The sequence below is a fragment of the Schistocerca serialis genome, chromosome 6 (assembly GCF_023864345.2).
Source record: "Schistocerca serialis cubense isolate TAMUIC-IGC-003099 chromosome 6, iqSchSeri2.2, whole genome shotgun sequence".
Lineage (NCBI taxonomy): Eukaryota > Metazoa > Arthropoda > Insecta > Orthoptera > Acrididae > Schistocerca > Schistocerca serialis.
The window spans coordinates 162,999,395-163,015,096 of NC_064643.1; the positions used below are offsets into that span (position 1 = coordinate 162,999,395).

Here is a 15,702-nt window from a genome sequence, read left to right on the forward strand (position 1 = left end):
CAATAATGCCACAGGAAATTGTCATTGGCTGGCCACTTAAATAAAATAAGGGTGTGCGTGTCACCCTGAGAACCAATTAACACCAACTCCCTAAAATCTTGGTAAAACATTGGACAAGCCACAAACTTTAACTACATTCGTGTGAGTATTTCCTAAGAGATATGGCAGATCAGTCAGCAAGTCAGCCGCAGTCCACTGGTCAGAAAATTAAACGCAATCCAATAAAATGTGGCGCACAGTGATCGGGACGTCACAAGCACCACACATTGGAGGGTCCTCTCGCCAGAGCAGCAACCCATGTGTCATAGGACTGTGGTCTATCCGAAGCCAAGTGAGGAGAAACTCGTCCCATCTTCGGGGTTGGAAGGAAGTACACCACACACATGTTGTGGGGTTGACTAAAAGGAGCTTATTGCCAGTCCTTTCCAGCCACTCATCTTCCCACTGATGCATGACTCATGAGCTCAACGGCAAGGTCACTGCATACAGGGGGATGGCACAATGAAATAGTTGTGAATCTAAACATGCCGTCTTGGCTGCGAGATCTGCCCTATCGTTCCCAGCAATGCCGATATGCCCTGGAACCCAGCACAAAGCCATCACCTTCCCCAGTCGTCGTCGTAGGAGGAGAAGGGCATCTTGGATGGTCTGGATTATTTGATCTGGTGGATACAAACGTCGCAATGAGTGAAGGGCACTTAGGAAGCCAGAACAGACAAGAAATTTATGACTGGAAGAACGTCTCATCTGCTCCAGTGCCCGTAAGATCGCAGACAATTCTGCATCAAAGACAGTAAAACGCCTGAGGCAGTCAGACCTTGAGGACACGATCCGGAAAAACAACAGAGCAACCAACGGAATCTGTAAAACATTTATCCGACAACACAATGAGTAGCAATCTATTTTAATTCATGTCATTCCACTTCAGACCTTCCATTGTTTGAAAGAGTTAAGATTTTCATTTGAACCTGAAGGGAGAAGCTGTGACAAAACTGAAGCATTACTCCCAACTAAACTATAGTATGCAGAGTAAATAAAATAAATTTAATGATCATCATAGCTCACCTCCGATTCAATCATTGACTTCCTGCTTGCAAATGTACCAAGAGACAACATTACTACTACGACTAGTCACAGCCCACATAAACTTACCTGTGAATGTGAAAATCTTGCTCAAGACTACTGACCTATGAGTATATTTGTCTTAGTTTCTAATAGGACATAAGTTCAGATTTGTTAACAAGGGACCAGAAATAATTTTTTACCTAATATTAAGTTAAATGTTAAGCATCATTTATACAATTTATACCACTGATAAAACGTTCATCACTGTTCCCCTCAGTTATGAAATACATACTTGACTTCAGTAATACCTAAAAGGCAACTTCAATTTAACTACCAATGTCAAAGTAATATCTTTGCTCACAGTAGGAATATTAATGAGGTGAGCATTCAGGATTTTTATTGCCAACATACATTGCACCGGATTTCACCTGGCTGATATTTATGTATGAAAAATAACTACACCCCATTTCACACATTTTGATTTGCATTTGTAGCAGTATCAATTATTCACTATTACAGGAACTAATAAATGTTTACAAACAGGACAAATGTGTAATATTAAGTTTCAGTCTCAGTGTGCAATGTCAAGACCCCACATTGTACCAATCCAATGCAGCATCAGGAATCTAAGGGCAAATGTTCTCAATTTTCAGGACGGAGTAATGCAAATTCTATGAATTATTCATAAATTGGACATCAGCAGTAATTTTACTGTAGAAGTATGAAGAGAGTGCTAAGATGACTGTTTCCAAGTGCAAAGAGACACCAGGGACTTTCAGCAGAAATTGTCCTTTTTTTGTGTGAACTGGGCTGGAGAGTTCCATTTTGGAGTTTACAACTGTGGAAATATACCCACACAATTCAAATACGTGCAGGGAAGGGGGAGGGGGGGGGGGGGATATTTACATATGCTAGATGACCATATGCTCTTTGATCCTTTACTGCCCATCTGCAAGTGAAATGTTATATGGTGAAAGTTATCTTCTCGACCAAGAAAGAAACTCCTAAACTGCATCATGTGTTGAACACATTTCTGAGAAAGCAGCAGAGGTCATGGAGAAATATCTTCAAGACAATCTGAGTAGACTGCACTTAGCAGCAGGGTGATCACACATAATGGAATTATAACACCAACCGGTGATGACACTATGAAGGTCGTAGCTGCCTCAATAAAGTTTAAGCACTGCAGACATCTTAAGGGACTCAACGGTAAACACACGGAACTACCAAAAGAATTACAGTGGATCTAGTGGGACAATTGAAGTAGCAGGCATGACAGGTAAGGTATATAATTTACCCTGCTGCCGTACATTTACTGACATCATACTGGAATTAGACTGTCTTCAGTAAGCAGTAATACATAGGACTGAAGGGAAGGAGAAAAAGGAAGGATTCAAGACTGCAATGGTGAAAACCATCATAAAATGAGACTGACAAATGCAAAAACATGTAAGAACTGCTAAGAGATTTAATAGGCTGCAGAGAGGCAGTTAACAATAAGAAAAAATGCCAGCAGTATTGACATGTTTCTTCTTCCACAATATTAACAGAATGTTATCTTTTGCCTGGATTATGCCCAGACTGGCACTTTGTGCAAATACAATACAGTGAAACCTCTTTATAAAGTTCCTTCGTACGATGATTTCTTGCATTTTTTTGCAGTCCCAAGAACAACCCAGTGGTGCACGAACAACAAACTCAAGGTAACTGAAAACAAAACAACCTACACACCGCTGAAGTATATCCTGCACAGGAACCAAACAATCAAAATCGGGGACACAAACCAGTACTTACACGCTACCTTGGAGTATACATAGACAAATGATTGAACTTTCATGAACACATACGAATATGCACAGACAAAGCATAAAAAATACTTCATAAACTGACAAGGTTAAACTCTGAGCAATTCAGACTACCCCTGTCAGTTACACGGACATACCATTGTGCTCTCTTTGAGTCAGTACTATGCTTTGCTGCCAGCACATGGGCCTACAAACTAAGCCTTTCCAACAATAGAACTGTCTTATGTCATGGGCAAAGAAGCGTCCTGCTTCGATTAACGGGGGCTTGCAGCACGTCGGTCGATGCACTATGCGTTGTGATGGGAATCTTCCCGATAGATATAAGCATCAGATACCGTGCAGCAATGTACTGGCTTAAGATGAGGAGACCAGGTTCAGCAGATCAATGGTGTACCGTATGAGACAACATACCAACTCTGAGCATGGCAAGCGGATACCTGGCAGAGCGAATGGGACAATAGAGATAAGGGCCACCGAGTCTACAACTTCCTGGATATCAGTGAAAGACTAAAACTAAAGCATATCGATCCCAGCCATGGTATGATACACTTCCTCACAGGCCATGGCCCTTAATCCCACACACCTGAGCCGCGTGAGTCTGCGACAGACTACTAGATGCACATGCGGGGAAGAATGTTCCCCAGAACACATTGTCCTCTTCTGTGGGATGCGCACTAACATAAGACACACGTCTAACGTCAACCACCTGAACATACAAAACGAACTGTACCGCCGTACTACGCGACCCGGACCAGTGTACTGAACTAAACACACTGACCAATGAAACCTCCAAGATCCTACATATACAATACCTAGGTAATAGACCCTACAGAAGATAAGTCTGTTTACTAAGTCAGCTAAGTGCCCATGGGATGGATGACAGCACTAACACCCTTAGTCAAGAAGATACAGACACTGACTTTGGCAACGACACAGATACTTAGAGGTGTCTCACGCTGATGACCCATAGTGGCAACCTGCGTGACAGTACAAATGGTCCAGAAAAGCTGATACGAGGTGCACATGATCAAACACATTTAAACAACACAAACAGCACTACAACTGTTCATATGTAAATATTCAGCAGCATCTCCATGTCCAACGAAAGGTCAGTAGCAATCGAAACGGAGCTTAAAGTTAGACAACTCTTCCAGGGACCTACACCACCTTGTGAGCGGCGACACATGGCCTGGACTGAAGGAACACAATAGTGGTCCCCCTTAGTTGAGCCCAACCCGACGGATACATTAATGTAGATTGGGGAAAACCACTGACCAGGTTGGGTTGTTTGCGTAGCTGGGAGGTGCTAACAATCACTGGACTGTTGACCAGAATGAGCTAAGTAGGCTAGACATGGAGTACTTATCTGTTTTCTTTTTGTTCTCATGTTAGCTTAACGATGGAATCTTGAGTGAAGGCCAGCGATTAAGTTCATTCCACGAGCCTCGCCGCCACCCACAACCAGGTGGTGGGAACCTCTCACGGTATACTCTTTCCTATCTTCTTTTTACACTCTTAATTACCATTTTCTGTATTTTATCTTCCAACTTCTATTATATTAATTCTAAGGTTCCTTAACAATGCTATGCAACATAAAAAACAAATATACAGATATAAAAACAAATGGAGCCTGCCTCGATGTGGTGGGAAACGGTGTGAGTGGGGACAGGAGTCAGGGTGGTATTATCAACCACTTCGTGCCCCGAACCCAGTAACAGCAGCCAAGTGGCACATACAGACCCACTTTAAGAAATAAGAGGGTGGGTCATTAAAAATAGCAGCAAGTGAATAAAAATCCCCAACCAAAAGCACATATACACAGTGCTACATTTTCCTCTGTACTACATTCCATCTATGCCAACAGTTCCTCAACTGTATTTTTGAAACCCTACTCAATTATTTCCCTCTTTATAACAGTTAAGCCACTGGATGTAGATGCTTTATTTTCCGTCCTGTTGATTTGCACAGGCACCGAAAGACCGTGTCCAGGGAGGTTAACATTCGTGTCATTCCCTTAGTTTAAGCACACTGTGCTCGTCTTGTTCGTACAATTCTATTTTTTAGTTTGAGCAAATGCCTGTAGTGATAGTGTAGTGCAGGAAGTTAGAGGTTGGCAATGTAATGCTTCTGGTAGAGTTTTCATTGAGTAGTGGACATTGCTGATAAGTGAAGATGATTTCTGTTTATCATGAAACAAGTAGAGGCCAATTCTAGGTATGTACAAGTTTTGTCAGTTCATAGATTTTTGGGAAAGTTTGACAAAAGGTGTGTTTTACTGTTTAATTATTTAAATATTTTTTGCTACTTTTTTAATTTGTACCCTTTACTGTGTTTTCTGTAACATATCCTTGGTAAAATTTTGTTAGATCCTAATTATCAACTGGAAGTCTTTCTCTGTATGGTGTCCAGAATTCGTGGCGACTTAAAAACCATTATCTAGAGGTTTCACTGTATACATAAACCAATGATCAGAGCCTGTATATACATACCAGTTTACCATGGACAATATAAAGGAAATTTTCAGACATGCGCCTGACACTGAGTACACGTCTCCATGGTTGAACATAGAATCAGGACTGCATGAATAATTTAATTTTGTTCAGAATTACAAACAGTGTCTGTAATACTCGGGTATGTGATGTTATTGCAGATACAAGGAAAATATTGTCACACGATGGAGAAAATAGGACCAACACCAACCAGAAACACGCATGACTGGTGCAACATGGGTTGCAGATGGAGGAAAAGGAATGTTGAGAAAATACAGCTGCTAAAAAGACAAATAAGACAAGTTTTCTAGTGGTAAAGAACTTCACTAAACTTATATAAATGTCGAACAATCAGCTGCAAATGAGCCTTTGTGCCGTGTTAACATTTTTTAGTTAACTACTGAAGACCTAAAATTTTCAATGTTTCTACAGTGCATTAATTACACATTTTGTCATTGCCTTTTTACAATACACCAAAAAGATAGGTCAGTACCATCAGAAGTTCATAAAAAGTTACACATTTATTCCAGTTATAAAAAACCTAATTAATTACCACTGTATCTAAATCCCTTGATAAAACATGCCAAACATACCTGCCATTCTACACAAAAAGTTTTTTTGTATCTCACATGTGGTACAAGAGACAGTTCGTTAAACTCAACAAGTATGTTAGAGAAAGGTCTAAGCCCCTTTTATGAACAACAGGAATGGGTTAATACAAAATAAGACATTCAAAATAATGTTTTTAACTTTTTATTGAGTTTTACTAACTACAATACCTAATGCTCAGGCTTTTAATAGTTGTTTCTAAGACTAAGCACAAAATGTATCATAATAGAAAAACCAAATATTCAAACTAGGCAAAATTACAAAACAGTATGCAAAAATAGACATTTGAAGAAATCACACAAAAACAGACTCCATGAGAATGACCTCCTCCTCACTCATACAGAAAGGACAAGAACTCTCAAGGCAGCTAGTAATGGCCAATATTAGAAGGTGATAATTTTTGTCAGTAAAGATTAAACTAATGTACAAAGGATGGATTAGTTGACAGGTTTTGAAGATTGAAAAACCATCAGTCTCCTTGAATCTTTACTACAATGTGTGTTTTCAAAAATTCTAGACACTACATCCAATGGAAAACTTGGAGGCCTTCCCAAGACATTAATGGCACTTAAAAGCAGCAGTGGTCTCTGTGCATTTACTAGTATCAATCTGTAATGGTGTTATGACTACTAACATTTTCTCTTTGGAGTCAGATTTTGAAAAATTTAACATAGTACACGCACATAAATTATACTGCTGAATAGTCAAAATAATTACAGAAAAATTATTTTCAATAGGGCTAAGAGAATAAAATCTCCATGATTGTTTAGTTATTTGTCAAATGCTTTTCCTTCAGCATAAAATCATCACAGAAGCTAGCTCGTGCTTTACTTATTTTATTACTCTCTCTCACTCTCGTATGTGGCTTTGAATATAAATTTTCGCAGATTTAAGCAATACAACACTTATTTGCAATGATGCTAGGTGAGTAAATATTTATAAACAGAAAAACTGTACGAATTCACAGTTACGCAAATGTAGGCCACTCACTGATTATCTTGGGACCTTACAGGTTAACCTCAAAAGCGGGAGTTCAACATTTAATCTCACTAAACTCCAAATATGCTTTATCATCTGCTGCTCTGGAATGGCCCCTTTTCATTATACAAGGAGGTGAAAAAAGGCAGTGAATTTTCAACATTTAATCCGCAGGACCAGCAATTTGATTGCCACCATCTTCTCCCTATATGAGATCGCTCATGGTGCCGCTTGTTGCCTTTTTCATAAAAACAAGGAAAGCAACAATGTATTTTCATTACCATTACACATGAAGCTAAGTTTAGATTATTACACTGCTATTTTGAAATTTTTGAACAATGAACTACACATAAAAGTAGACAAACATTTAGAGGGAAGTTATGGCTGGAAATCGACATTTTTATCACCATTTAACTATATCATTTTAAATGAAGTGTCCACAACGTATTTATTTCTTATATGAAGCGGCTCAATGAACGAGACGAAAGCTTGTCTGTTGCTGATTCGGCGGGGAAGAGGGAGCTGGGCAGGCTGTGTGTGAAGGCCAACTAGCCAGAGGAAGCAGTGTGCTGTTCCTCAGACTGGCTGCTCAGTCGCTCCTTATTCTGCCGAACCATTTCTGCTCTGCGTTCCTGGAAAAGACGACACCATCAACTTAGTGCAAAATGTTTAAGAAGTTAAGATCTGGCAGTGTCTGCTGACAAAAAGAGTCAAGTGCCCAAGAGCCAAGAGACAATACAAACAAATCCTGTGCATTTATGAATATTATCAGACACCTTAAAGTCATTTCAGACTGAATTGTCTACTAAGAAGTGGAAAGACCACGATATATATATCATGCTCGAATTTTATGGATGTCTAAATCCAAATTGTGTTAATATACTGCACTGGCCACTAAAGAAATACATTGTATTTATGATCTCAAATTAACTTTTTTTTAAATTCATGTAAATATGTAGTAACTGTCATTAACTATTAAATGTTAAAGCCGAATTTTCCGTATCTTACACCTGAACATTAAATGTTTTTGTCAATGACTGCTGATAGATCTACTGGTATGACGTGCAGTGCATGAACTTGTGAAAATACAGTTTATTTGTTCTGACTAATTGTGGAAATAATTTAGTAACATTAAAACAGCGCAATGTCACTGACAAGTGGTCTGATAAGACAGATTTTAAGTATGTCTAAGACTATATTTGTGAAATTATTAACTGACAAAGCCTTCACATTGCAATAAAAAGATTTAATACATGCAAGGACAGTTAGAGAGGCATGCAGTATGAATAAGCATAGAAACAATTAGCACTGTTATTGCAGAAATAATAAATGTGGTCACTTAAGTTTCCTCAGTAATTTGAACTCTGATAAATTCTATGCAATCTGATACTTCAGGAATTACCTTCCATTGTGTAGTGCAGTTATGGCAACTTCAAATCAGCACATCCTTGTTTAGAGTATATAGATTTCAGGAATTTTCCCCTTTTACAAAAGTTTTGCAAGGGAGTAGTATACCCTGACATAAGTACCCAACAATAGAGAAAATTGAAGAGAAACAGAACTGCAGAATTTACATTAAGCTCACAATGTTTGATATTTCATTATAATTGGATCTTTCACAATTCCAAAACTAGCATTACATTAACATTTTCTTCGTGTAATAAGCATGTTGTGAAGTTTGAATTTCAGACAAAATTAAAGGCATTTAAAAGTATATTGTGCCCTACCTTTCTGTTTTTCTGTACAAATAAATGCTTGAAAAATTTAATCTATCTTAATATTTTCTGTCAGCACTAGTTTAACCCCTTCACTGTCAAGGTAACAATCTATTGTCACCCCCTACTGACACTAATACTGTCAGGGAGCCGATTAGTCTTCACTAGATGGTGTTAGCGTGCTGATTACAGATGCTCTTTGCCTCGAGCTACGTGTTAAGTTGATAGCTATCAATAACTGAGCATCATTTCGGTGAAATACTAGCATTCAATTATTCCATTTTTGCATAGTTTGTTTATTGATGCCGTGTTTCGCAGCACATGTTTACATTCTGTTATTGCATTCTACGTTCTTGTTTTTGCACGGTACTGTTATTCATCATTGTTTCTGCGCGTTTTTCTTCACATTACGCGTTTACAGTTTGTTTATTTTCTCCACTTTTTGTGAAAAATGCGACCTACACCAAGCCACACCAGAGGACTTACTGATGAAGAAATTTGTGAACTTTAAGAATGTAATAGTGATACGGAGTGTTTTAGCAAAAGTAGCAACAGTTCAGAAAGTGACAGTGATCTACTTGACGATAATGTGAACGAAAGTGAAGACGAAATGGAAGATGTACAATACACTGAAGTAATTGCACCTGAAACACTACAGCCATTACCACATCCATTTCAAGGGCTGCCAGGACCAAAACATGCCGCCAGCAGGATCTCCTGTGATTGAAATATTCTATCTATTCTTTACTACAACGTTGCTGCAGCTTACTGTAACTGAAACAAATCACTCAACTAAACAGTTTATAACTGAACATGCTACATTGTCCAAACCGTATAAGAAATGGAAGAATGTGACAAGCACCAAGGTAAGAGGTTTTATTGCTTGCTTACTAAATATGGGACTCAATAAAAGGCCCACAATGCTCTCATACTGGAGCACAAAACCATCACAGGCATTTCCATGGTTTGGTAAAAGGTTTTCTGCCCACCAATTTAGGCATCTTATGAAATTCAGTCTTGTGGATAGTAAGAAATGTCCAGCACCAGGCTATCCTTATTATGATCCATGTATCAGGTACCAGCCCTTGGTAGATCATGCTAATATATTTAGACATCATTACACCCCTCATGAACAACTTTGTATTGATGAGAGTCTAGTTGGCACTAAATGTCACTTCCCTGTTACAGTATTTGCCAAACAAACGTCACCAACATCACCACCGATGGGCAATCAAATTCTGGATGCTGTGTGACTAAAACGCATTGTTGTTGTGGGTTTTATACTTACAGAGGTGCCAAAAGCCAAGAAGATAAGGCTGAGATTGCAAGACATGGCTTAGGTTACTGTGTTGTCCAGAAGTTACTGTGTGCAATTATCTGAACAAGGGATATATCTTTGTGGACAACTTTTCATGTCAGTACCACTTTTTTAAAAGTCTTTATAAACTAGGTACATATATCACTGGCACTATAAGAAAGAAAGAAATATTTGCCAGAGCAATTTAGAAAAAAATTTGGAATTGGGTAAAAGATGTAAATTAGGCCCGGTTCTAGCATGTGCATACCAAGAGAGAGGGGGAAAAGAAAAAAAAAAAAAAAAAAAAAAAAAAAAAAAAATATATGTCTTGTGTACCTCTTCTCTCTTACTGTCAAGTGAAGTTGGTGCTGGTGACATTGAAGTCCAAAATAAAAATAAAACGGTAAAAAAGCCAGAAATAATACACCAGTAGAGCCAGTATATGGGTGGAATACACACATCCGACAATGCTGTACGTGTATTTGGATGAAAGGCGAACTCACTGTTACTGGAAGAAGGCAGCTCTTAACATAATGTCAAGAACGGTGCTCAACTCTTACATATTATACAAAGAGCATAATGAAGGAAGGCAAGTTGTTTACAGATATGTATATACTGTAAAGGTAATTGAAGCCTTTTCAGATGGCTGCAAGAAAAACATCCAATTCGTGGTTCTCCGGGTTTGAGGAAACTTCCAGAGAAGAAAGTCAAGATGCTGTGTGTGTGTGTATGTGTGTGTGTGTGTGTGTGTGTGTGTGTGTGTGTACTAGTGAGGGAAGGAAAAGAAGGTCAAGAACTGTTTGTAATAGATGTAATAAGGGGTTGCATGGTGAATGTTTTCCTAAACACAAATGCTAAGTCATACTGTACCCATGGAAATTCTGTAATAAATAATTATCTTTCTAAATAATAACACAAAATTCATATCCCTCATGTCATTTTACTCGGAAATGTGTGTAGATCCTATGGACTGTAGTTAGCCTTCTTAAATTGAAGCATAGTGTTGGATATATAGAATCAAAGTCAAATTTATAATATTAAAAAAAATATTTTACTTGGACTGTCACAATCAAATCCATTTGAAACATCATCATAATCTGTGTAAGCCATAATATTCTACATACTTTTATGGATAAGTGGTAATTTTTTTCATATTTTTAAAGTGAATACTGTGTGAAATATACCAATTTAAATGGAATGTAGCATAACGGTATAAATACGCATGACATTTTTAGCACACACCACTCCAAATCAGCTGACTGCAGAAGGGTTGAACATATGCAAACCTCACCTTTACTGGAAGATTTATTCCCCACATTCAAATGCAAAGTTTTGCTACCTATTATCAGGACAAACGAGACCTCCACATAAGTTTTAATAAATATTCATTCAATCCTCCTCATCTCAATCGAGCAGCCACACACATGGATGCTAACAAAGACAGACTGATGGGGTTCAATCTACACACTAACATTCTCATGAATGTTTGACTTTTTACACAAAATACATTAGCTCAAGTCCTGTGAAAAGTAACACACATCTTAATAGCTAGTATTTAAGCAAAGATTTTTATTATTTTTTTTTTTTAATATCAGCATCAATACAATTTCCTACTCTTGTCACCAATAACTTTTTTTTAAATCTTCAATTGCAGTATTATATGGATTCTGTGCCCTCTTCTGGTCAAATAAGAGTTCACCTCAGAAAATGTTTCCAAATACGAAACCATTCCATTTAAGATTATTAGGAAATTTGCAAATACAGGTTTTCTTAAGAAATATGCATAAATTATGGTTTCTGGTATTATAGGAACCTGTGCTATGTCACTGAAGTTGTTAACGGTGTCTTTTCCCACCACCACCACCACCACCACCACCACCACCACCACCACCACACATACACACTCACAAATACACCAGATTTTATCATGCAGACACAGAATAATAAAAGTTGTTAAGAAATAACACAGTAAAGCTGAACATTAAAAGCATGCAAACTGTACATGCAAGCTAATGAAAATTCAATATACATCATGACGTACATTTTCTCTGACGATTTCAAGCTTCTTTTGTATCTCCTTTTCACGGTTTAACTCTGCTATTTCTAGACGTTCCTTTAGTCTCTCCTGCACCTTCTTGCCTTGATTCTCGTTTACTTGTTGAACCTCCGCAAGCTTCACAAGATTCTGTTACAGATTTGAGAACATGCAAAGTCCATACATGGTGCAGAGGTGCAAAACACATTACCAAATGAAAGATCACAACTTTCAACTAATTTCAAAACAGAATTAGTTAGGAACATGCATAAGAAAATACCTGGTGTAAGGTAAAGTTAGTATACATTAAAGTTACAAGGGGGGGCATATACTAGAAGAATAATTCACAAAGACAAAGATCTGTAACAAATCAAATCCCCTACAAAATACTTTTGTAAACAATTTGCAAGCTGTTTTCAATGATAGTGCATGCTCTTTCACAGGTTATATTTTTAAGTAGATTTAATTGTCTACATAATAGATTAGTCACCTAAATAACACTGTACTGAATTCTATGCTATCCAAAAACTACACCCAATATTAAGTAAGGGGAGTGATTCAGCCCAAACAAATCTATAACACCTAAGTTAATGGTACAATTATCACACAGGCAGTTTGCCAGAACATTCTACGTATTACACCACTAGACTTTCCAAGAACCCTAAAATATATTGAAGTATTGACAATAGAAAGTAAGACATTTTCATTTGCCTCAAACGGAATTTATGTACAGTTCTTTCCACAGAAATGCCACTAACATATATACATCATTAAGAACAAATAATTACTTTTTGAGACATATACCAATGAATTACTTACGTGATTACGCAGTTTCTCCAGCTGTTCTCTTTCCATTTCCTCACGTCTCTGTTGTGCCAGATCTAACTTTTGCTGGATCTGACTTTCAAGCTGAGTTATTTTCTCCTGCATACCATTGCGCACTCGTTCTACATGGTCCTCCTGGTTACATCAGACTCAATACTAAGTCCACAAATAACATGCAACATTCATTCAGTAATGTTCAAATGCTAAGACAGCTTGCTTCAGCAATAAGGAAACCAAAAAGCAGTTTTCACCAAACAAGAATATAATTCCATTATCTAGAAACATTTTATTTGTGGGAAAATTTTCTACAGCAGAGCCCAGATTTTTTCCATTTAAACATTTCTTATCTGACTGATATTTATGGAAATAGTGGCAATTCACTAATTACTTTTCACATTCTATTATATTCATAATTTTATATTTGATCATTTATTTACTGCTCTTCTGACAGTAAAATTTTAACAAGTGTTAGAAATACTGTATACTCTATATTGTACTTCATGGAAACAATACGACACTGAACTGCAGAACAAGAAGCAGCCCTTACCAACTGCTCAGCAGGTACCTTGCGAAAAATACTGCAGTTTACTAAAAATGATATAGACTGGATGTAAGGCAAGGCAAGTAATGTAACGCTCACTTTCAGAGCAGGGGACAAATCTGACAAGCTCCTATTCATATCGAAATTACTGTATCAGTGTCATTATTTTCGAACAAACTGTAGCATACTGGCCCGTATTCACTAATCACCAACTACATTGACCACCATTTAGATTAGTGAACTCTAGACTTAAAAATTTCAGCCTTCCATTACAAGGGGGTATCTAGAAGTTTTAATTATCACTCTGAAATTATTATGTTATAATCATGAAATTTTCAGTTAATTTTTTTCCTCTTTTCTTCATAGAGTGCCAGAACTAAGATCGACAATGAGATGTCTACTGGTTATGGAAATGACTGCCCATCTTATGACACTACTGTGACGTGGCGAAGTGTCTCCAAACTGGAGGTATGTCCCTGACAGATGAGCCAAGGGCACAAGTTGGCTGTGAAGATCACACTTTCAGATTTTTATGGCTGCTGTGTAGTCACCCACGCACATTACCTTGCTAAGGATCACACTATCACTGGCAGATACTACAACATTCTTCTGGAAAAACTACGATTAATAGACTCTGGAGAGATGAACATCTTGTGGCTTACAATGCAACAGCTCACTCATGTTGCAGATGACAAAATCTCATGTGGCTTCAAGATCCTGCGGCATCCAATTTAGTCTCCCACTCTCACATCCAGCTACTTTTCTTGTTCCCAGAAATGAATCCGTTGCATAGTCACCAGTTTGAAAACAGAACAAGTTATTAGTGAAGTGTAAGGGCACATCAATGCAAAATCTGCAGACTTCTACAAATATATTTGCAATGTCAAGAAATGCTAGGAAAATGTATTAATCTGGATGGTGATTATGCAGAGAAGGATTAATAATAGTAAATCAACACAAACTATTACATTCTTTGTAGGTTGATAATCAGAACTTAGCAATAACCCCTTGTACAGCTGTAAGCTTATGTAAACAGGCCATCATTGGCATTTGATAATAGAAGGGCAAAATTACAAAGGGAAGTAGAACTATTTTTATGCACAATTATTTATAACCCCCACAAAAATTTTTCAAATAACTTCGCAATTGCAAATAACTATCCTTCAGTTCACAGTTTATATTACTTCATCTGGAACTGACCTTACAGTTTATTTTAGTTTTCATTAAAAATGAAATTTACTCCTTGAAAATCACAAGCACTTGACAATCTGTGTTACTTGTTGTTAACAATACTTTTCCCAAACTATTACTAAGCAGCTGAGCACTGGTGTTTAGAATTTTACAAACAATCACAAATTGCAGGACTGTATCTGAAGTGGAACCGTAATTCGTGTTTTATCCAGTGACTTGTGAAATTATTACCACCAAGAAACTAAACATTTTAACAGAAACATTACTTTGCTGAAACAAGATGCCTAACATTATTATTTTTAACATAAACATTTAGCAATAATTTTGTTTTTGAAAATTTGTGCACGATATCTAGGCATGCTCCTGAACAAGCATCAACATTGATAACGACACAGCCAAAACACTGAAAAATTTATAGCTGACATTCAGCAGTGTTAACTCACATGCTCCCTAAGCCTCTCCAACATTTTCTTGATGTTCTCATCCCTCTGTGCTGCTGCAGTCTTTAGTTTCTCTTCTACAGCTGACTTAACTTCGTTTGTCTGTTGCTCCAGACTCAGTCTTGTTTTCTCCACACTCTCCAACTACACAGAAAAATAAAAAATACATGAAAATAATGTACTCAGAAAAATGCTTCCAAATATTAAGCTTGTAAGCTGTGAAACATTATGTACAGCTTCTTTGTGTATGGCAATCATTGCACTTACATGATCTTTAAGCTTTGCTTTGAGATCGTTTATGTAAGCCTCTCTCTTTTCAACGTGAGTTTCCATTTTCTGTTCCAGTGCTTCCCGTGTCTGTAGAATGAATGTGTTTGCTTGTTCATCTTTCTTCCTTGATGCTTCTTCAATCTTCGACATTTTAGCTGCCAAGGCAGCCATTTTATTTGCTTCTAAAGACTAAAAGAACACAGATATGGAAACATTAGAATATATATCATATATAACTGTAACACATGTGCACCACACATACTCCAGCAACAGGATACTACACCCTACCAGTCCAAAAAGTTTAGAGAATGGATAAGAAAAAAAAAATTAATATGGTGGTTAATGCTTCAGTTGTTGTTCTGTCTCCAGCCATTTGAGTAAAATGCACAGAATGGTCATACAACCATAAGAAACAATTAGTAGAGTCATTTAGCACATTCTT

The 15,702-nt window shown here is 37.4% G+C and overlaps 1 protein-coding gene across 4 annotated transcripts in view; it reads right to left on the minus strand.

Annotated features, from left to right (window-relative positions):
• Positions 1–6,096: 6,096 nt before the first annotated feature.
• LOC126483648 (stathmin-4) overlaps positions 6,097–15,702 on the minus strand; it is a 32,503-nt gene continuing 22,897 nt past the window's right edge. For 2 of the 4 annotated variants that reach the window (XM_050106705.1, XM_050106704.1), the window contains exons 4-8: positions 15,258–15,449; positions 14,994–15,134; positions 12,813–12,953; positions 12,000–12,143; positions 6,097–7,578 (exon numbers count right to left, since the gene is read on the minus strand). In XM_050106705.1, coding sequence (XP_049962662.1) covers positions 7,495–7,578; positions 12,000–12,143; positions 12,813–12,953; positions 14,994–15,134; positions 15,258–15,449 — 702 coding nt within the window. In that variant the 3' untranslated portion in view covers positions 6,097–7,494. The remainder of the gene's footprint in view (positions 7,579–11,999; positions 12,144–12,812; positions 12,954–14,993; positions 15,135–15,257; positions 15,450–15,702) is intronic. The other 2 variants (XM_050106706.1, XM_050106708.1) reach the window with 2 other exon arrangements.